At 45.4% G+C, this 21,817-nt stretch overlaps 1 protein-coding gene across 5 annotated transcripts in view; it reads left to right on the forward strand.

Annotated features, from left to right (window-relative positions):
• The window catches only part of arid4b (AT-rich interaction domain 4B), a 116,133-nt gene that overhangs the window by 90,956 nt on the left and 3,360 nt on the right, over positions 1 to 21,817 (forward strand). For 3 of the 5 annotated variants that reach the window (XM_041789208.1, XM_041789209.1, XM_041789210.1), the window contains exons 17-23: positions 6,538 to 6,720; positions 12,184 to 12,268; positions 12,355 to 12,553; positions 19,198 to 20,415; positions 20,641 to 20,751; positions 20,921 to 21,145; positions 21,264 to 21,410. In XM_041789208.1, the coding sequence (XP_041645142.1) occupies positions 6,538 to 6,720; positions 12,184 to 12,268; positions 12,355 to 12,553; positions 19,198 to 20,415; positions 20,641 to 20,751; positions 20,921 to 21,145; positions 21,264 to 21,410 (2,168 nt within the window). The remainder of the gene's footprint in view (positions 1 to 6,537; positions 6,721 to 12,183; positions 12,269 to 12,354; positions 12,554 to 19,197; positions 20,416 to 20,640; positions 20,752 to 20,920; positions 21,146 to 21,263; positions 21,411 to 21,817) is intronic. The other 2 variants (XM_041789211.1, XM_041789213.1) reach the window with 2 other exon arrangements.

Below are 21,817 nucleotides of genomic sequence, written 5' to 3' on the forward strand. Positions count from 1 at the left end.
CGGTTAGGAGGAAACAGCATTTAAAGGTTAAAGGTTAGGAGGAAACAGCATTTAAGGGTTAAAGGTTAGGAGGAAACAGCATTTAAAGGTTAAAGGTTAGGAGGAAACAGCATTTAAAGGTTAAAGGTTAGGAGGAAACAGCATTTAAAGGTTAGGAGGAAACAGCATTTAAAGGTTAAAGGTTAGGAGGAAACAGCATTTAAAGGTTAAAGGTTAGGAGGAAACGGCATTTAAAGGTTAAAGGTTAGGAGGAAACAGCATTTAAAGGTTAAAGGTTAGGAGGAAACAGCATTTAAAGGTTAAAGGTTAGGAGGAAACAGCATTTAAAGGTTAAAGGTTAGGAGGAAACAGCATTTAAAGGTTAAAGGTTAGGAGGAAACAGCATTTAAAGGTTAAAGGTTAGGAGGAAACAGCATTTAAAGGTTAAAGGTTAGGAGGAAACGGCATTTAAAGGTTAAAGGTTAGGAGGAAACAGCATTTAAAGGTTAGGAGGAAACAGCATTTAAAGGTTAAAGGTTAGGAGGAAACAGCATTTAAAGGTTAAAGGTTAGGAGGAAACAGCATTTAAAGGTTAAAGGTTAGGAGGAAACGGCATTTAAAGGTTAAAGGTTAGGAGGAAACAGCATTTAACGGTTAGGAGGAAACAGCATTTAAAGGTTAAAGGTTAGGAGGAAACAGCATTTAAAGGTTAAAGGTTAGGAGGAAACAGCATTTAAAGGTTAAAGGTTAGGAGGAAACAGCATTTAAAGGTTAAAGGTTAGGAGGAAACGGCATTTAAAGGTTAAAGGTTAGGAGGAAACAGCATTTAAAGGTTAAAGGTTAGGAGGAAACGGCATTTAAAGGTTAAAGGTTAGGAGGAAACAGCATTTAAAGGTTAAAGGTTAGGAGGAAACAGCATTTAAAGGTTAAAGGTTAGGAGGAAACAGCATTTAAAGGTTAAAGGTTAGGAGGAAACAGCATTTAAAGGTTAAAGGTTAGGAGGAAACAGCATTTAAAGGTTAAAGGTTAGGAGGAAACAGCATTTAAAGGTTAAAGGTTAGGAGGAAACAGCATTTAAAGGTTAAAGGTTAGGAGGAAACAGCATTTAAAGGTTAAAGGTTAGGAGGAAACAGCATTTAAAGGTTAAAGGTTAGGAGGAAACAGCATTTAAAGGTTAAAGGTTAGGAGGAAACAGCATTTAAGGGTTAAAGGTTAGGAGGAAACGGCATTTAAAGGTTAAAGGTTAGGAGGAAACAGCATTTAAAGGTTAAAGGTTAGGAGGAAACAGCATTTAAGGGTTAAAGGTTAGGAGGAAACAGCATTTAAAGGTTAAAGGTTAGGAGGAAACAGCATTTAAGGGTTAAAGGTTAGGAGGAAACAGCATTTAAAGGTTAAAGGTTAGGAGGAAACAGCATTTAAAGGTTAAAGGTTAGGAGGAAACGGCATTTAAAGGTTAAAGGTTAGGAGGAAACAGCATTTAAAGGTTAGGAGGAAACAGCATTTAAAGGTTAAAGGTTAGGAGGAAACAGCATTTAAGGGTTAAAGGTTAGGAGGAAACAGCATTTAAAGGTTAAAGGTTAGGAGGAAACAGCATTTAAAGGTTAAAGGTTAGGAGGAAACAGCATTTAACGGTTAGGAGGAAACAGCATTTAAAGGTTAAAGGTTAGGAGGAAACAGCATTTAAAGGTTAAAGGTTAGGAGGAAACGGCATTTAAAGGTTAAAGGTTAGGAGGAAACAGCATTTAAAGGTTAAAGGTTAGGAGGAAACAGCATTTAAAGGTTAAAGGTTAGGAGGAAACAGCATTTAAGGGTTAAAGGTTAGGAGGAAACAGCATTTAAAGGTTAAAGGTTAGGAGGAAACAGCATTTAAAGGTTAAAGGTTAGGAGGAAACAGCATTTAAAGGTTAAAGGTTAGGAGGAAACAGCATTTAAAGGTTAAAGGTTAGGAGGAAACAGCATTTAAAGGTTAAAGGTTAGGAGGAAACGGCATTTAAAGGTTAAAGGTTAGGAGGAAACAGCATTTAAAGGTTAGGAGGAAACAGCATTTAAAGGTTAAAGGTTAGGAGGAAACAGCATTTAAAGGTTAAAGGTTAGGAGGAAACAGCATTTAAAGGTTAAAGGTTAGGAGGAAACGGCATTTAAAGGTTAAAGGTTAGGAGGAAACAGCATTTAACGGTTAGGAGGAAACAGCATTTAAAGGTTAAAGGTTAGGAGGAAACAGCATTTAAAGGTTAAAGGTTAGGAGGAAACAGCATTTAAAGGTTAAAGGTTAGGAGGAAACAGCATTTAAGGGTTAAAGGTTAGGAGGAAACAGCATTTAAAGGTTAAAGGTTAGGAGGAAACAGCATTTAAGGGTTAAAGGTTAGGAGGAAACAGCATTTAAAGGTTAAAGGTTAGGAGGAAACAGCATTTAAGGGTTAAAGGTTAGGAGGAAACAGCATTTAAAGGTTAAAGGTTAGGAGGAAACAGCATTTAAAGGTTAAAGGTTAGGAGGAAACAGCATTTAAAGGTTAAAGGTTAGGAGGAAACGGCATTTAAAGGTTAAAGGTTAGGAGGAAACAGCATTTAAAGGTTAAAGGTTAGGAGGAAACGGCATTTAAAGGTTAAAGGTTAGGAGGAAACGGCATTTAAGGGTTAAAGGTTAGGAGGAAACAGCATTTAAAGGTTAAAGGTTAGGAGGAAACAGCATTTAAAGGTTAAAGGTTAGGAGGAAACAGCATTTAAAGGTTAAAGGTTAGGAGGAAACAGCATTTAAAGGTTAAAGGTTAGGAGGAAACAGCATTTAAAGGTTAAAGGTTGGTGTCTGGCGTCTTTCTGGGGTGTTTAGTAGTAAAGTTCTGGTCTGTTGTCTCTCAGAGGTCGGTCCCAGTATCCTCTGGTCTCTTCTGGCTCCTCTTCACTGTTGTTGGTGATGGTTAGGCTCCGCCCCGGTCACTTTAGAGGGATTGTTGTCATGTTGTTGTAGTGTTTTTGGCTGCAGACCAAATTGGATCTGCTCGCCATGCTTCCTCCCGAAGCTGCAGTCTCGCTTTAAGTTGCTGCGCCGCCTGCCAAGCCAAGCCGTGCTTCTCCGTGCTAACCCGCCCCCTGCGGCTCTTGCGCCTTAAACCACTTACTGCACCGCCCTCCAGCTTCAGTCATCTCCTCACTGTTCCCCTCTAGCTCCTCCTTGTGGCTGCTTCGTTCCTCACAGTGCGTGCATGTTTGTGTGAGTGAGAATCCCATGAGTGCTGCTGTGTGTGGATGTAGGGTTAGACGGCCTAACAGTAGAGTTAACTCCCATCTTTGGTGATCTTTGCCATGAAAGAATGATGTTTAATGTATTGTTCTGTGATCAGCTGTTTATTCTGCAGTTTGTTGAAGGTTACAGTCGACTAGAACAGACAGACCAGCTTATGTTTCAGGGTTTGTAACGGGACAGGGAAGGTAAGGGTGGAGCAGACTGGTTAATAAACAGGCTTCAGGCAGTGAGGCGGGTGTGGACCATGGACATAAATGTGCAGATGCCGCATTGACCCAACAGATCATTGGTGGACGTGAACGCCGTTTTGGAAGAGGCTTGGTAGAAGGCGCCTCATTCGTGTGCTGCTTGGGGCCATAGAAACCTTTCCACCCATGTTAGGGCTGGGAATAGAGAGATTTATCATACATAAGCTCTAAAAAGCTCTGTCATTGCCCGTACACATTTGTAATTTAATGGTCTAAAATGTCAGGCGAACTCCTGAACACCATTTAAACTCAGGAAAAGTGGGCGGTACTGGAGAGGGCGAAGGTTTCCCTCACTCCCTGTCAGCTCCACCCACTTTTCTAAGTTTTGGCAACACACTGGAGCACACTGATTCTTGGGAATTTGGATAAAACAGGTTTTAATTTTGAAAATAAAAAGTACGTCAAATTACAAAATCTGAAGGTATATCATTATAGACCAAAGTCTTGGCTGTTCAGCAATGTACCGGTGCAACCTCCTGATTTTGTTTTTTTTTTTTTTATTAAATAGGTGTTTTTCCGGTTATTACTTTGTTTTTGTCAACACCGTCAGACACAATAAAAAGCAAATTATTTTTTATTTATTTGGTCTCATATGTATTTAGAGTTTTAAAATCATTATCTGGCATTGTTAGTACACATATACGCTGTTAAATGTTGAATATTCACTTTTGTTCATTTTTATACTGTTTCACGTGTACTACTGTAAAAGATCTAACATCATACAATGTTTACTTTTAGTCTAAATAGAAAAAGTCATGTTTTTTTATTTAACAAACATATTTTAGTATTAAAAGAGACTATTACTTTAATAACTCAACAGCACTGAAGAAACATATTGTAAGCATTTTCATTTAAAACAAATAAAACTCCCTCTGATGGTGGCCACAGTGGCCTCATTACAACATACACTTCTGAAATGTACACCACTCCAGTCAATGGCTCCTTTCTTAACAACTTTATTTAACTAGTGGGGCCACTGAGCACTGTGATAAACATCTTTCAAGGAATATAAAGTACAATTAAGCCATATCATTATTAAGTACCCCATCCCCATATAATCAAATATCCAATCATCATAGTAACAATAAAGTCATTACCAGCAGGAATAATGTACAATGCTCCACTGACATCATCTTAAACTGCCATCTAGCGCCCCCTACTCATAAAATAATACATTATATTCTTCTGTAAACTTACAGTGAATGTTAGATTTGGTTAAATGTTGTTGCTGCATAGCCTGCGAGGGATATTGTATGCTATATGCTATGTAGGTGGGTAGTAGGTGCACTATGTGCATCCCAGATGACGTAAGCCAAATGAACATGGCATAATAGTGAAGTGAGAGAGGGAAGGCACACCTCATCCCCTAGGATGGACGTTATAGAAGAAATATAGGAGGAATTACATAAATGAAGATAAAAAGAGGTTAATGAAACATTACAGGTCATATTGGTATTTATTGTGATCAACAATTATATTCTAGCCTCCATTTAGGACCGTCTGGAGGTTTTTATCACCACCGTCAGACAGAAAACCTGACGGTGGTGACATTAACCTACTCTTTTACATGATATGCATGAGTTGTTCACATTAGCCATCTTGTTTCCCCTCTGTTGCTAGCTACTGCAGACCTCTCCTTTAAAAGCAAACATTTATCTCATAATCTATTCAAATATTTTTTATACAGAAGAGACGGTGTTGACATGTTTTGGTTGTGACAGTAGCGGAGTCCAAAAATATGAACAAGTTTAAGAGGAAATATCAAACTTAGAGGAGCTTGAGTGATCTTGAAGCCTGCAGTAGAGCTGAAGGTTTGAACATGGGGTCCTCAGGAATGTAGCTGACCTTGTAGTCGCCTGATTTTATTGCTTTTTATAAATATCTGACGGTGGTGACCAATATGTGCGACACATTTTGAGCAACCACAAAATAATAGTAAATATTGTTAAAAACTCACTGTTAATAATACATATTATAATTTACTCTTTCATGTGGTAAAGATATTATTCAATTCAATTATTACTTTTTGTTTTTTTAATCAAGTTGAAGTGATTATCTCCTATCTGAGGACAACTGGTTTTGTAGGCATTGAGCCAGCATATAATCATTAAATTAATACAAAATAAAAATAAACCTATAAAAGAACCTTACATATGTGCAAAGGATTCCCTGATTATAACCTTGATTCTTTTTATTCATGAAAATGTTTTTAATTTCCAACAGAATTAGCACTGTTCTTAGTGGGATGGATTTTATCCAAATTCCCAAGAATCAGTGAGCAATTAAGACAACGCTTTCCGTCTGTGGGTTAAAGATATGTCTGAAGATCGTGAAGTTTCTCTGCTTCTTGATAGCTCATATTAGGGACATTGTGATAGTTTTTCTCTGCAGTAGACACTCCCTCCACAAATAAAACATCATCAACATCCTCTGGACGCCAGGAGTAACATCCAGAACAAAGCTACCGTATCTCCTACGTTGTTTCTGAGATCCAGACGTAAATACCTGGAAATAAAAGCTGAAATGTTGATCTGTTGTCTCGTATTCATCTTTTTGTGTCAAACCCAAATGTTTTCAGTCTACAGCAGAAATAATGGAATGGGGCCCACCGTTCCTTTATTTGTGGAGGAGGGTGTAGATTTGTTTGAAGCACTTTCTCCTCACATGAAGCTGATCAAACTAACCCTGGAAGACTGATTTAAGATAGTGGGCACGCATACATGGTTGTAACCATGAAAAATGACTTTTCAGGATGAAATAGCTGTCTTTAATCTCCTGTGATGGATCAGTCAGTCATGTGACTGCTTAAAGAAAAGAACGTGGACTCATGGCCAGCTGCAGTGTCTTCTGGGCCGTTTGTTCATTTTCAAAAACCAGTTACTATAAACTCACTGCTTCCACGTGGGATGTTTACTTCCTCTATGGCGGCCGCTCAGAGGGACCACAGCAGCAGGCTGTCACGGTCAATGCGGCGTCTACATGTATGTGCCTGTGTGTGGATGGGCGGGTGTGGGCGGGGCTTTGTGGGGCAGCCTAGGGCCAGGAAGTGCTGAACTGTTTTTCTTGCAGGGATGACAGCAGTCAGGAAGGTCAGGAAGGGGAGGAGTTTGAGTGTTACCCCCCGGGGATGAAGGTGCAGGTGAGGTACGGCCGAGGCCGCAATCTGAAGACGTACGAGGCCACTGTGAAAGAGGCAGACGTGGAGGGGGGAGAGGTGCTCTACCTGGTGCACTACTGTGGCTGGAACGTCAGGTAAGACAGGACCTGGGGAGAAATCACCTAACGTCTCTAATCACCCAAAAAAAGACAAAAATCAACATTTCTCTATCCTAGAGGGCCACCTCTACACAGGGGTCCTACAGCAGAAACTGATTCATCCCTTCCTCACAATTCTGCTTCAGTCAGCGCTCTGATTACGGAGAACACTGCGCCATCTAGTGGCAGAAACAGAATTGAATTTGGGGGTTGATGTGGATCATTCCTCAGCTTCAACACTCTGACTGAATCCCCTGTCTGTCTGTCCCCAAACTGTCTGTCTCTAACCAAATCCACAGACAGCTTCAATCTGGGTTTACCTCTTCTACAGGTGCATCTCTGAACATCACAACATCAAGATCAACATTTATTCTGGAGTCATGACACATGAAGGGAAATATTTCCAGCCTTTTTGCTCCAGTCTTAATGAATACAGCTCAGGAAAAACAAAATTCAGTACCTGAAAATACCAGGATAAGACCAGCCCAGCCCCCCTGAGGTGCTTTCATTCATAAAGTCACTGACAGACGGCTGCAGAGTCTTTCAGATGAAAGTAAATTTAGCTTTTCATTTGTAAATCAGGGTCCCAGAGTCTGGAGGAGGATCAGAGAGACTCAGAGCCGCTCTAAGTCCAGAGTTTTCAGTGACCCCATTTAGACTCTGCATTCAGATAGCAGCTGGTAGTCCTTCATCCTCTGTGGGCCTGCAGTTTGATAGCTGAGAGCTCAGACAGGGATAACTTCATCCATCTGGACTGGTTGTGTCGATTATTAGTTCCAAAGTGGGGGTCGGGACCCTGGAGGGGTCACCAGACACTCAGGAGGGGCTGAAGGATGCTCTCCAAAAATACAAAGAGAAATTCAAAAGTGTTTTATTTGATCCATTATTGTAAAAAATACCCTTAAAATGAGTTAAGTCTGAAATAAAACCATAGATAATAAGTCAGATTTGGGCTTTAATGTAAGAAATAATGACAAAAACTCCAGGTGTACATTTCTATGTAATGCTGCGTGCAGCCTCGTAGTCTTCCACCTCCTCCAGGGACAGCGGGGGTCTCTGGACTCTGGTGCTGTTATTTTGGGGGTCATGGGCTGAAGAGTCTGGGAACCAGTGGTGTAGATCATGGGGTCCAAACCTAGGGTCTGAGTACACCTAGGGGGCGCTAGAGACCTCAGTGGGGTGCAGGGTCCTTTTGAGAAAAAAAAAATGATGTTTTGAGATTATAAAGTCTTAAATTTAGAGTTTCAGAGTTTAAAAAAAATTATAAACTTTACGAACAAACCCGCCATCCTTCGTCCTCCAACAGTTCATAAACATGTAAACAGTTAAAGATCCACAACTGAGCCAGTGTAGGTACCAGATCAGCTCGGGGTCCTGCGCCTGTCGATGACGTCACACTACAGCAACTCCATTCGGACAAACTAAATTGCGCCCCATTTAATAAGTGTCAGATGTGCTGGGTTTAAAGCCCCTCACGGTTGTCTTTATTTCCGTTTGTTCATTGAATTCACCTCGAACCTTTGTCTCCATATAGTACAGAGAATTACAACTTACTGTACTGTGATTTTTAGATGGCTTTAATTGTATGTTAACTTCCATGTTTTCTCCGAAGAACTACAATCCCGTGAAAACTGTTTTGTAATTCGTCTGGACCAACCACAATCTTCTACGTCATCCTGCCAACTTCCAGCCGATCATATAGCGTGACGTCATCGACGGGCACAGGACCCCGAGCCGATCTGACCAGCCGAGCACATCTGGTACCTACACCGGCACTGCAGCGGCAAACAGTCTTCAGAGCTCATCATGGCAGCTGCCTCTCTGTGACACAGCGATACTGCACAAACTTTCATTGATGAAATCTGATTGGCTGCTGGGTCTTTGCCGTTGTGCCGTTTGTCTGCAGCGTTGCCTCTTTCCCAGGATGCTGTGCATCAGTTTCAAAGTTTCAGCTGCACTAGCACACAGGAAACGTTAAAATCTATTATCCATTTCATTTCCTTCTGGTACAAATTATAACAATGAAGGAAAACTGTGACAGTCATTTCACTTTAAAAGATGGTTTTAACCTTATCTCTCCATTTAATTATGAATTTGGTTTTAATATTTTTAAAATAAATCAACATATTGATCACTGATCTGACTTTTTTCTTTCTCACATTAATTTAAAGCTACTTCATCAGAAATCTGTTGACTAACACCAAGTGTGAAAATAAAAAAAGATTCCTCATTTTTGAATGAACTTTAACTTTTCTGTCCTGAAAGCAGAGAAATATTCAGGGTTAAAAAAAAAGAAAGAGACACATCAGCAGGCAGGAATTAAAAATACCCTCTCAGTCTAAAGTGTGGACTTTGTCTGGTCCCATTTCTTAAAGTGGTCAGGTTTAGTTCAGTCCAGTTCTGTCCTGGTTTAGCTCCTCAAACTCTGATCTTGCCCGTGTTTCCTCAGCTGATGTCTGTCCAGGCTCGGATGGTGAAGGGAAATCGCAGGGTTACTGCTGAAATCATGTTTATACTAAAGGGAGGATTTTCTTTTATGTTAAATGGGCTCAGCTAGCCGCCAGCTAGTATCTTAACTCAGTACTAGACTCTTGTAGATTCTGGTCTCTTCATCTGGACAAACAATGCTAGGAGGTCTGCAGTACTGAGTAATATGAGATATTGATCACCTCCATGCCAGGTAAACTGGTTAAACTATGGACAAATCCCACTGTTTGAGGGGTTCTATCAGTTATCTGTAGTTTACATCAGAGTTAAGAGCGTTAAGGTAGACTGTCATTGACAACAATGAGAAGGCTGCTAGTGAAGGGTGGCGTTGTTTTGGGCTGCTAGTGAAGGGTGGCGTTGTTTTGGGCTGCTAGTGAAGGGTGGCGTTGTTTTGGGCTGCTAGTGAAGGGTGGTGTTGTTTTGGGCTGCTAGTGAAGGGTGGCGTTGTTTTGGTCTGCTAGTGAAGGGTGGCGTTGTTTTGGTCTGCTAGTGAAGGGTGGCGTTGTTTTGGGGCTGCTAGTGAAGGGTGGCGTTGTTTTGGGCTGCTAGTGAAGGGTGGCGTAGTTCCAGGGCTGCTAGTGAAGGGTGGCGTTTTTTGGGGGCTGCTAGTGAAGGGTGGCGTTGTTTTGGGGCTGCTAGTGAATGGTGGCGTAGTTCCAGGGCTGCTAGTGAAGGGTGGCGTTTTTTGGGGGCTGCTAGTGAAGGGTGGCGTTGTTTTGGGCTGCTAGTGAAGGGTGGCGTTGTTTTGGGCTGCTAGTGAATGGTGGCGTAGTTCCAGGGCTGCTAGTGAAGGGTGGCGTTTTTTGGGGGCTGCTAGTGAAGGGTGGCGTTGTTTTGGGCTGCTAGTGAAGGGTGGCGTTGTTTTGGGCTGCTAGTGAAGGGTGGCGTTGTTTTGGGCTGCTAGTGAAGGGTGGCGTAGTTCCAGGGCTGCTAGTGAAGGGTGGCGTTGTTTGGGGGCTGCTAGTGAAGGGTGGCGTTGTTTTGGGCTGCTAGTGAAGGGTGGCGTTGTTTTGGGCTGCTAGTGAAGGGTGGCGTTGTTTTGGGTCTGCTAGTGAAGGGTGGCGTTGTTTTGGGGCTGCTAGTGAAGGGTGGCGTTGTTTTGGGTCTGCTAGTAAAGAGGGTAGCGTTGTTTTGGGGCTGCTAGTAAAGAGGGTAGCATTGTTTTGGGTCTGCTAGTGAAGGGTGGCGTTGTTTTTGGTCTGCTAGTGAAGGGTGGCGTTGTTTTGGGGCTGCTAGTGAAGGGTGGCGTTGTTTTGGGTCTGCTAGTAAAGAGGGTGGCGTTGTTTTGGGGCTGCTAGTAAAGAGGGTGGCGTTGTTTTGGGTCTGCTAGTAAAGAGGGTAGTGTTGTTTTGGGTCTGCTAGTAAAGAGGGTAGTGTTGTTTTGGGTCTGCTAGTGAAGAGGGTAGTGTTGTTTTGGGTCTGCTAGTGAAGAGGGTAGTGTTGTTTTGGGTCTGCTAGTGAAGAGGGTAGCGTTGTTTTGAGTCTGCTAGTGAAGGGTGGCGTTGTTTTGGGTCTGCTAGTGAAGGGTGGCGTTGTTTTGTGTCTGCTAGAAAAGAGGGTAGCGTTGTTTTGTGTCTGCTAGTAAAGAGGGTGGCGTTGTTTTGGGTCTGCTAGTGAAGAGGGTCGTGTTGTTTTGGGTCTGCTAGTAAAGAGGGTAGCGTTGTTTTGGGTCTGCTAGTAAAGAGGGTGGCGTTGTTTTGGGTCTGCTAGTAAAGAGGGTAGCGTTGTTTTGGGGCTGCTAGTGAAGGGTGGCGTTGTTTTGGGTCTGCTAGTGAAGAGGGTGGCGTTGTTTTGGGTCTGCTAGTAAAGAGGGTAGCGTTGTTTTGGGGCTGCTAGTGAAGGGTGGCGTTGTTTTGGGTCTGCTAGTAAAGAGGGTAGCGTTGTTTTGGGTCTGCTAGTAAAGAGGGTGGCGTTGTTTTGGGGCTGCTAGTGAAGGGTGGCGTTGTTTTGGGTCTGCTAGTGAAGAGGGTAGCATTGTTTTGGGGCTGCTAGTGAAGGGTGGCGTTGTTTTGGGGCTGCTAGTGAAGGGTGGCGTTGTTTTGGGTCTGCTAGTAAAGAGGGTAGCGTTGTTTTGGGTCTGCTAGTAAAGAGGGTGGCGTTGTTTTGGGGCTGCTAGTGAAGGGTGGCGTTGTTTTGGGGCTGCTAGTGAAGGGTGCTGTTGTTGTAGATGGAATATTTGTCCGGGATTGCAGGTTTGCATCGAGTAGAATATTCAGATATTTTTCTGTTGCCATCTCAAACTCTTTCATCACACATCCCTGATTTGAGATTCTGGATTATTGATCTTCATGAGGTGTCGGCTGGAATCATCAGGTTTAACCTCCATCTTTAGTGGAGTGACTCTAGGATACTTCTAATGCTTTTGCCTTTTGAATATCTTTTAGATGAACTTTCCAAGCATGTTCTGAGATGCACCTGTGAAAGCGTCATGATTAAATGTGAGCTAACTTTGATCTGTGAAGGCCAATCAAAGAGCTGCTACACTCACCTCTACCTCTCAACCCTCTCCCCCCTCCCCAGTGGGTCAGGGTTACAGCAGTGTTAACTAGAGTGTTAGGGTACCATGACACGCAGGTTAACTAGTGCTACCAGCATTCATTGTGTCTATGTGCTCGTGTGGTCCTCTAGCACTCTACTGAAGACAGTGGGATGTTCACTGCATTGTGTCTGTGGTGTGCGATGTTGTGAAACGCTTCATCTCTCCTCATAGCTTCCTTGGTGCTGTTGGAACTGTGTGGAACATGATGTGTGTGGTGCTCGGTGTAATATTGTGTCTTTCCTCATTGTAAGGACTTGTCTTAACACCATGGGATCTCTTCCTTTGCTGTTGAGGCGTTTTTGTGTCACAGCAGCATGTTGGGGTCAGACGGTGGAGGTGTCTGTGTGCTGGGTGCTGTGAGAGGATTATCTGAGCTCCCTGCACAGCGCTGAATCATCAAACTCTGTCCTTTCTTCCTACTTTGACTCTTTTAGATACGATGAATGGATCAAAGCGGACAAGATTGTGCGCCCGGCCAATAAGAACGTACCAAAAATAAAGCACCGCAAAAAAATAAAGGTATGATTCTGCAGAGCGCTCAGCTTGAACTCAGTCCTGGTGTGATTTCTTGAAGTAAATCCCTGACTGTTTTATTTTTGGGACAGAACAAAGCGGAGAGGGAGCGAGAGCGGCTGGAAAGGCTCAATGACAGAGACGTCCTTGGACCGGCGAACCGGCTCCCACGCTCCAAATGTGGCCTGAGTCAGGATGTGTTTTCCAAGATGGACGAGGGTGAGGACAAAGGGACTCAGCAGTCTCCAGTCAAGTCTATAGAAATTACTTCTATCCTCAATGGCCTGCAAGGTAGCAACACTCGTTAGCCTGTAGCCTTCATGCACACTTACAGCAGATCAGTATCAGGTTGCACCAGCTATGCTTCAGTTCAAATATAGTGTTAAGGATGGAGTTCATGCTCTACTTCCATTAAAGGTGTTGCACCAGCGTAGATGGCTTCATCCAGAGATGGTAGAGAGAGTGTTCAGTACCTGCATGCTGCTCAATGCTGTTTTAGGCTACGATGGCTGAACGGATGCAGAGTGATGTCTGTAACCAAATCTTCTGGTTGGTCTGACTCAGGTGGGCAACGGGCAGCCCAGGGACACGTGAGACCCCCCTCCTCATGGAATGTGGCCCATGGGTCAGTTCCAAACATCGACAGTCTGTGAACATGACAACGACATAAATTATGACATAAATCATAATTCATAATTCAGTCTGTGATGTCAGAACAACAAGAAGCACATCTTTAAACGTTAACGCTTACGCCACCCATGGCCAGCTGAAGAACTACAAGTGACAATAACTGAACCAGGATGTCCTCCTCAGACATGCTCACTGATGTGTAATGTGGTTGCTTCCCACAGGCCAGACGCCTCTAACTCAGCGGGTAACTTCAGTCATGGTGCAAAAGTGTCAAATACCCAAAGGCATTCTGGGAAAACTCTGCAGATAAAGAGATGGTTGTCAAATAATTTGAATAATATAACAAGAAATAATTAAAGTGATTGAGAATTACTATCAACAAAGAGAAACAGCTGTTTGGGATCTTTAAGTTAACTCATTTTTATAAAACTTTCATCTGTTCTGTCCTACAGTGTGTAGTGAAGCACATACCTTCTCTAAATGTACTGAAGTCAAAGGAGAGTGACTGAGAAGGAGATGGGGGATGGTTGTCACACATTTAACTCTGCTCATCATCAAAACATCCACCAGTGGTCATTCCTGCGATAAATACGAGCTTAAGGTGTTGGCTTGGGATTTTTTCCCTCTTATTTTCCAGTGAATGAAAAAGTTCAATATTTTTTCTCACTCATTTCAGAAAGGTAAACCCGTATACTATAAAGTCGTAGTAGATCAGGTGGTCTCTAGTAGATCAGGTGGTCTCCAGCAGATCAGGTGGTCTCTAGTAGATCAGGTTGTCTCTAGTAGATCAGGTGGTCTCCAGCAGATCATTTGGTCTCTAGTAGACCAGGTGGTCTCTAGTAGATCGGGGGTCTCCAGCAGATCAGGTGGTCTCTAGTAGATCAGGTTGTCTCTAGCAGATCAGGTGGTCTCTAGTAGATCATGTGGTCTTCAGCAGATCAGGTGGTCACTAGTTGATCAGGTGGTCTCAAGTAGATCAGGTGGTCTCTAGTAGATCAGGTGGTCTCTAGTAGATCAGGTGGTCTCCAGCAGATCAGGTGGTCTCCAGCAGACCAAGTGGTCTCCAGCAGATCAGGTTGTCTCAAGTAGATCAGGTGGTCTCTAGTAGATCAGGTGGTCTCCAGCAGATCAGGTGGTCTCTGGTAGATCAGGTGGTCTGTAGTAGATCAGGTTGACTTTAGTAGATCAGGTGGTCTCCATTAGATCAGGTGTTCTCTGGTCTCCAGCAGATCAGGTGGTCTCTAGTAGATCGGGTGGACTTTAGTAGATCAGGTGGTCTCTAGTAGATCAGGGGGTCTCCAGCAGATCAGGTGGTCTCTAGTAGATCAGGTGGTCTCTAGCAGATCGGGTGGTCTTCAGTAGATCGGGTGGTCTCCAGTAGATCCTGTTGTCTCCAGTAGATCAGGTGGTCTTTAGTAGATCAGGTGGTCTCTAGTAGACCAGGTTGACTTTAGTAGTTTAGGTTGTCTCTAGTAGATCAGGTGGTCTCTAGCAGATCAGGTGGTCTCTAGTAGATCATGTGGTCTTCAGCAGATCAGGTGGTCTATAGTAGATCTGGTGGTCTCAAGTAGTTCAGGTGGTCTCTACTACATCCAGTGGTCTCCAGCAGATCAAGTGGTCTCTAGTAGATCAGGTGTTCTCCAGTACATCAGGTGGTCTCTAGTAGATCAGGTCGTCTCTATTAGATCAGTTGGATTTTAGTAGTTCAGGTTGTCTTGAGGAGATCAGGTGGTCTCCAGCAGATCAGGTGGTCTCCAGGAGATCAGGTGGTCTCTAGTAGATCACATGGTCTCTAGTAGATCAAGTTGTCTCTAATAGATCAGGTGGTCTCCAGCAGATCAGGTGGTCTCCAGTAGATCAGGTGGTCTCTAGTAGATCAGGATGTCTCTAATAGATCAGGCGGTCTCCAGCAGATCAGTTGGTCTCTAGTAGATCAGGTGGTCTCTAGTAGATCAGGTGGTCTCTAGTAGATCAGGTGGTCTCCATCAGATCAGGTGGTCTCTGGTAGATCAGGTGGTCTCTGGTAGATCAGTGGGTCTCCGGTAGATCAGGTGGACTCCAGCAGATCAGGTGGTCTCTCATAGCTCTTGTGGTCTCTAGCAGATCAGGTGGTCTCTAGTATATCAGGTGGTCTCTAGCACATCAGGTGGTCTCTAGCAGAACAGATGGTCTCTATCAGATCAGGTGGTCTCTACTAGATCATGTGGTCTATAGTCGATCAGGTGGTCACTAGTTGATCAGGTGGTGCCTTATAGCTCTTGTGGTCTTTAATAGATCAGATGGTCTCTAGTTGATCAGGTGGTCTCTAGTAGATCAAGTGGTCTCTAGTTGATCAGATGGTCTTTAGTAGATCAGGTGGTCTCTTGTTGATCAGGCGGTCTCCAGCTGATCAGGTGGTCTCTCATAGCTCTTGTGGTCTCTATCAGATCAGGTGGTCTCTAGTAGATCAGGTTGTCTCTAGTAGATCAAGTGGTCTCTAATTGATCAGGTGGTCTCTAGTAGATCAGGTGGTCTCCAGCAGATCAGGTGGTCTCCAGCAGATCAGGTGGTCTCCAGCAGATCAGGTGGTCTCCAGTAGATCATGTGGTCTCTAGTAGATCAGGTAGTCTCTGGTAGATCATTTGATCTCTGGTAGATCAGATGATCTCTTGTAGATCAGGTTGTCTCTGGTAGATCAGGTGGTCTCTAGTAGATCAGGTTGTCTCTAATAGATCAGGTGGTCTCCAGCAGATCAGGTCGTCTCTGGAAGATCAGGTGGTCTTTGATAGATCAGGTGGTCTCTAGTAGATCAGATGGTCTCTAGTTGATCATGTGATCTTGAGTAGATCAGGTGGTCTCAAGTTGATTAGGTGGTCTCGAGTAGATCAAGTGGTCTCCAGCAGATCAGGTGGTCTCTCATAGCTCTTGTGCTTTCTAGCAGATCAGGTGGTCTCCAGCAGACCAAGTGGTTTCCAGCAGATCAGGTTGTCTCAAGTAGATCAGGTGGTCTCTAGTAGATCAGGTGGTCTCCAGCAGATCAGGTGGTCTCTGGTAGATCAGGTGGTCTCTGGTAGATCAGGTGGTCTCTGGTTGATCAGTTGGTCTCTAGTAGATCAGGTGGTCTCCAGCAGATCAGGTGTTCTCCAGCAGATCATTTGGTCTCTAGTAGCTCAGGTAGTCTCTGGTAGATCAGGTGATCTCTGGTAGATCAGGTGATCTCTGGTATATCAGGTGATCTCTTGTAGATCAGGTGGTCTCTGGTAGATCAGGTAGTCTCTGGTAGATCAGGTGGTCTCCAGCAGATCAGGTCGTCTTTGGTAGATCAGGTGGTCTTTGGTAGATCAGATGGTCTCTAGTAGATCAGTTGGTCTCTAGCAGATCAGTTGGTCTCATAGCTCTTGTGGTCTCTAGTTGATCAGGTGGTTTTGAGTAGATCAGGTGGTCTCAAGTTGATTAGGTGGTCTCTAGTAGATCAGGTGTTCTCCAGCAGATCAGGTGGTCTCTCATAGCTCTTGTGGTCTCTAGCAGATCAGGTGGTCTCCAGCAGATCAGGTGGTCTCCAGCAGATCAGGTGGTCTCCAGCAGATCAGGTTGTCTCTAGCAGATCAGATGGTCTCCGGCAGATCAGGTGGTCTCTGGTAGATCAGGTGGTCTCTGGTAGATCAGGTGGTCTCTGGTAGATCAGTTGGTCTCTAGTAGATCAGGTGGTCTCCAGCAGATCAGGTGGTCTCTGGTAGATCAGGTGGTCTCTGGTTGATCAGTTGGTCTCTAGTAGATCAGGTGGTCTCAAGCAGATCAGGTGGTCTCTGGTAGATCAGGTGGTCTCTGGTAGATCAGGTGGTCTCTGGTTGATCAGTTGGTCTCTAGTAGATCAGGTGGTCTCAGGCAGATCAGGTGGTCTCTGGTAGATCAGGTGGTCTCTGGTAGATCAGGTGGTCTCTGGTTGATCAGTTGGTCTCTAGTAGATCAGGTGGTCTCCAGCAGATCAGGTGTTCTCCAGCAGATCATAGGGTCTCTGGTAGATCAGGTGATCTCTTGTAGATCAGGTGGTCTCTGGTAGATCAGGTGGTCTCTAGTAGATCAGGTTGTCTCTAGTAGATCAGGTGGTCTCCAGCAGATCAGGTCATCTCTGGTAGATCAGGTGGTCTTTGGTAGATCAGATGGTCTCTAGTAGATCAGTTGGTCTCTAGCAGATCAGTTGGTCTCATAGCTCTTGTGGTCTCTAGTAGATCAGATGGTCTTTAGTTGATCAGGTGGTCTGGAGTAGATCAGGTGGTCTCAAGTTGATTAGGTGGTCTCTAATAGATTAGGTGGTCTCCAGCAGATCAGGTGGTCTCTCATAGCTCTTGTGGTCTCTAGCAGATCAGGTGGTCTCCAGCAGATCAGGTGGTCTCCAGCAGATCAGGTGGTCTCTGGTAGATCAGGTGGTCTCTAGTAGATCAGGTTGTCTCTAGTAGATCAGGTGGTCTCCAGCAGATCAGGTCATCTTTGGTAGATCAGGTGGTCTTTGGTAGATCAGGTGGTCTCTAGCAGATCAGGTCGTCTCATAGCTCTTGTGGTCTCTAGTAGATCAGATGGTCTTTAGTTGATCAGGTGGTCTGGAGTAGATCAGGTGGTCTCAAGTTGATTAGGTTGTCTCTAGTAGATCAGGTGGTCTCCAGCAGATCAGGTCGTCTTTGGTAGATCAGGTGGTCTTTGGTAGATCAGATGGTCTCTAGTAGATCAGTTGGTCTCTAGCAGATCAGTTGGTCTCATAGCTCTTGTGGTCTCTAGTAGATAAGATGGTCTCTAGTTGATCAGGTGGTTTTGAGTAGATCAGGTGGTCTCAAGTTGATTAGGTGGTCTCTAGTAGATCAGGTGGTCTCCAGCAGATCAGGTGGTCTCTCATAGCTCTTGTGGTCTCTAGCAGATCAGGTGGTCTCCAGCAGATCAGGTGGTCTCCAGCAGATCAGGTGGTCTCCAGCAGATCAGGTTGTCTCTAGCAGATCAGGTGGTCTCTAGCAGATCAGATGGTCTCCGGCAGATCAGGTGGTCTCTGGTAGATCAGGTGGTCTCTGGTAGATCAGGTGGTCTCTGGTAGATCAGTTGGTCTCTAGTAGATCAGGTGGTCTCCAGCAGATCAGGTGGTCTCTGGTAGATCAGGTGGTCTCTGGTTGATCAGTTGGTCTCTAGTAGATCAGGTGGTCTCAAGCAGATCAGGTGGTCTCTGGTAGATCAGGTGGTCTCTGGTAGATCAGGTGGTCTCTGGTTGATCAGTTGGTCTCTAGTAGATCAGGTGGTCTCAAGCAGATCAGGTGGTCTCTGGTAGATCAGGTGGTCTCTGGTAGATCAGGTGGTCTCTGGTTGATCAGTTGGTCTCTAGTAGATCAGGTGGTCTCCAGCAGATCAGGTGTTCTCCAGCAGATCATAGGGTCTCTGGTAGATCAGGTGATCTCTTGTAGATCAGGTGGTCTCTGGTAGATCAGGTGGTCTCTAATAGATCAGGTGGTCTCCAGCAGATCAGGTGGTCTCCAGTAGATCAGGTGGTCTCTAGTAGATCAGGATGTCTCTAATAGATCAGGCGGTCTCCAGCAGATCAGTTGGTCTCTAGTAGATCAGGTGGTCTCTAGTAGATCAGGTGGTCTCTAGTAGATCAGGTGGTCTCCATCAGATCAGGTGGTCTCTGGTAGATCAGGTGGTCTCTGGTAGATCAGGTGGTCTCTGGTTGATCAGTTGGTCTCTAGTAGATCAGGTGGTCTCTCATAGCTCTTGTGGTCTCTAGCAGATCAGGTGGTCTCCAGCAGATCAGGTGGTCTCCAGCAGATCAGGTGGTCTCTGGTAGATCAGGTGGTCTCTAGTAGATCAGGTTGTCTCTAGTAGATCAGGTGGTCTCCAGCAGATCAGGTCATCTTTGGTAGATCAGGTGGTCTTTGGTAGATCAGGTGGTCTCTAGCAGATCAGGTCGTCTCATAGCTCTTGTGGTCTCTAGTAGATCAGATGGTCTTTAGTTGATCAGGTGGTCTTGAGTAGATCAGGTGGTCTCAAGTTGATTAGGTGGTCTCTAGTAGATCAGGTGGTCTCCAGCAGATCAGGTGGTCTCTCATAGCTCTTGTGGTCTCTAGCAGATCAGGTGGTCTCCAGCAGATCAGGTGGTCTCCAGCAGATCAGGTTGTCTCTAGTAGATGAGGTGTTCAGGAGGATTTAGGGTTATGAGTGGATTTGAAACCAGAACTTTCAGTAGAACTTGGGCATGGCTGGTGCAACAGACCACAGGACTGTCTGACTCTGATGTGGTCCAAGTTTTTTACTTCTTGCCGTGACGGACTTGTTTCCTGTTCATTTTTTAGCCTCTGAGATGTCCACAGATGAGAGCGAGCGTGAGGATGAGGAGGGGGACCAGAATGAAGACGACCGTCCGGGTTGCAGAAGTAATCTTAGGAAAGGCCCTCCAGAGTCCCCACAGACCTCAGAGTGCTGGGAGAGCAGGACCGCCCCTGAAGGATCCAAACCTCCTTCAGTCTCAGCAAAGAACCACGACACAGTCGCAGCAGAGAGCGCAGATGGCGGGAAGAGACGGAGCCAACCGGAGGGAGAGGGAGAGGGCAACAGCAGGAAGAGGAAGTCTGACACGGCAGCAGAGCGGCCTGCTAAAGGACAATCGAAGACCAAGACCAGGAGCACGAGGAGCGCCGACTGGCTGCCTACAGGATCTCCCAGGAAACTGGAGGGAGAGAGAGTGGCTCCTCCTGGAGAGGAAAGTAGCAGCTCAGATGATGAAGGAGCAGCAGGGAACAAGTCCCAGACTGGGGAGGGCGAGCGAGGACGGCCAAAAACCAAAGGGGCTTCTTCAAAGAAGTACAACGGGATGAAGGAGAAGACCAAAGGGGGCCGACAGGCGGGATTCTGGGAGATTCCTGAGAAAAGAGCCAAAACGTCAGGGCCCACAGAGGAGAGGCCGGCTGTCCGGTCTAAGGGCCAGAAAGACGTGTGGTCCAGCATCCAGGCTCAGTGGCCCAAGAAGACGCTCAAAGAGCTGTTCTCAGACTCGGACACGGAGGCTAACTCCCCGCCTCCGCCTGTCTCCTCGTGTCTAGAAGACCAGAGCGGCGAGCAGGACGTCGGCCCGGAGGACGAGGCCTCGGAGGAGCAGATGGAGAACGATAAACTCCAGGAGTTTCCGAGCAGCGGCAGCAACTCTGTACTCAACACGCCACCGACGACGCCAGAGTCGCCTTCAGGAGGAGGCAGTGCCATGGAGGACTCTGGTCAGCCTCAACCTTCTTCCCCGCCGCCGTCACTCCCCGCCACCTTGCCTTCAGAGCCACTTTCAGATGCTCTTCCCCCAGGACCCACGCAGGACGAAGCAGCAGGCGGGCGCAGCGAGACGGACAGCAGCACGGTGGAGGTGGAGAGTCTAGGCGGGGAGCTGCAGGACCTCCCCCAGGACGAGGGGGCCGGATCCCCCTCTAAGGTGTTTGACGTCAGCCTGTCGTGTAACAGCAGCAGCAGCTGCAGCCTGGAGCTGAGCAGCAGCAGCCAGCAGGACAGCGAGCAGAAGTCCAAAGGTACGGACAAATGCCCCGTTTAGACCCAAGATCCATGATGTCACAGAACGGCCCGTCTGAGGCAGTTACAAGTTTCAACTCAACTAGTCATGAATCTTTGGTCTGAACTGGGCTTCAGAGACTGTATTTAAATCTTTAAATCTATCTTATATCTAAATTTATCTTTCTAAAAGATAAATACTTAACAGTCTGTCTTTTCCTTGCTGCATTTCTTTTTCTTTGCAGCGTCTGTGAGTCAGAAGCGTCAGAAAGAGTCCCAGACAGGTGCAGCCTCAAAGAAACACAAGCCAAACCGCAAGAACCTAGGTGTGCCTCCCAAAAAGAACAGGAAAACAGGTACGCGGAGCCGCAGAGAGATCTGCTGACTCTTCACCTTCTCACACAGCAGCACTTCTCTTAACAAGGAAAGTCCTCTTCCATATTTGCTCCTTTCAGCCAGGAAAGGAAATGAGATTTGACTGCAGCACTCATCCTTTCCCTGTCTGCCTCGTCTTCTCTCCTCCAGCCAACAGCAGCGACAGCGAGGATCAATCTGTTGTTGAGGGCTCGGCCAAACAGACCGCCTCTAAGAACAACACGCCAGACATGAAGGCCGCCGTTTCGCCCAAATGCCATGGACGGTCTCCTCCTTCGAGCCATAAATACCACAGACAGAGTGACGGCGAGCACATGCAGCACCGAGACAGCCACGGAAGATCTCCACGAGTTTACAAGTGGAGCTTCCAGATGTGTAGGTGTTATTCAGAGCTTTCAGTGGTTCAAAAGCAGATATTTAGCTGTTCTGAAGCAGTATTTTACCTTTGTTATACCGACAAGCCTCTAATATGAGCTGCACTACTCTCATGTAGCTGACCTGGAGAAGATGAGCAGCCTGGAGAGGATCTCGTTTCTTCAGGAGAAGCTTCAGGACATCAGGAACCACTACCTCTCCCTCAAGTCTGAGGTGGCCTCAATCGACAGGCGGCGAAAACGCATGAAGAAGAAGGAACGGGAAAGTGAGTCACAGCTTCTCTCTGTCCACTTACAGTTCCAGTTACCTGCATAGGTGTGTAGATGGTCCTCAGTGTTTATCCAAATGGAACAAATGTCCAAAATTACATGACTTTAGTGTGAGGTTCCTGTTTATTTTGACACAGCAACATTTCATCCTATTGATCTGATGACTGACGATCTTCATCCTGACTCTTTGTGTGTTAAAGATTAGGTCTCAGAATACCAACCCACCCGGCCCATGCCCAAAGATCACTATACACTAGTGCAATGGTTCTCAACCTTGGGGTCGGGACCCCACTTGGGGTTGGGAGACACTGAGAGGGGGTCACCAGATGCCTTTAAAAGACAAGAATATCTTTTTTTAAATTACAGTGTTGCCACTTTAAATTAAATTTACCAAATTTTAAAC

Source organism: Cheilinus undulatus, linkage group 6, assembly GCF_018320785.1.
Source record: "Cheilinus undulatus linkage group 6, ASM1832078v1, whole genome shotgun sequence".
Lineage (NCBI taxonomy): Eukaryota > Metazoa > Chordata > Actinopteri > Labriformes > Labridae > Cheilinus > Cheilinus undulatus.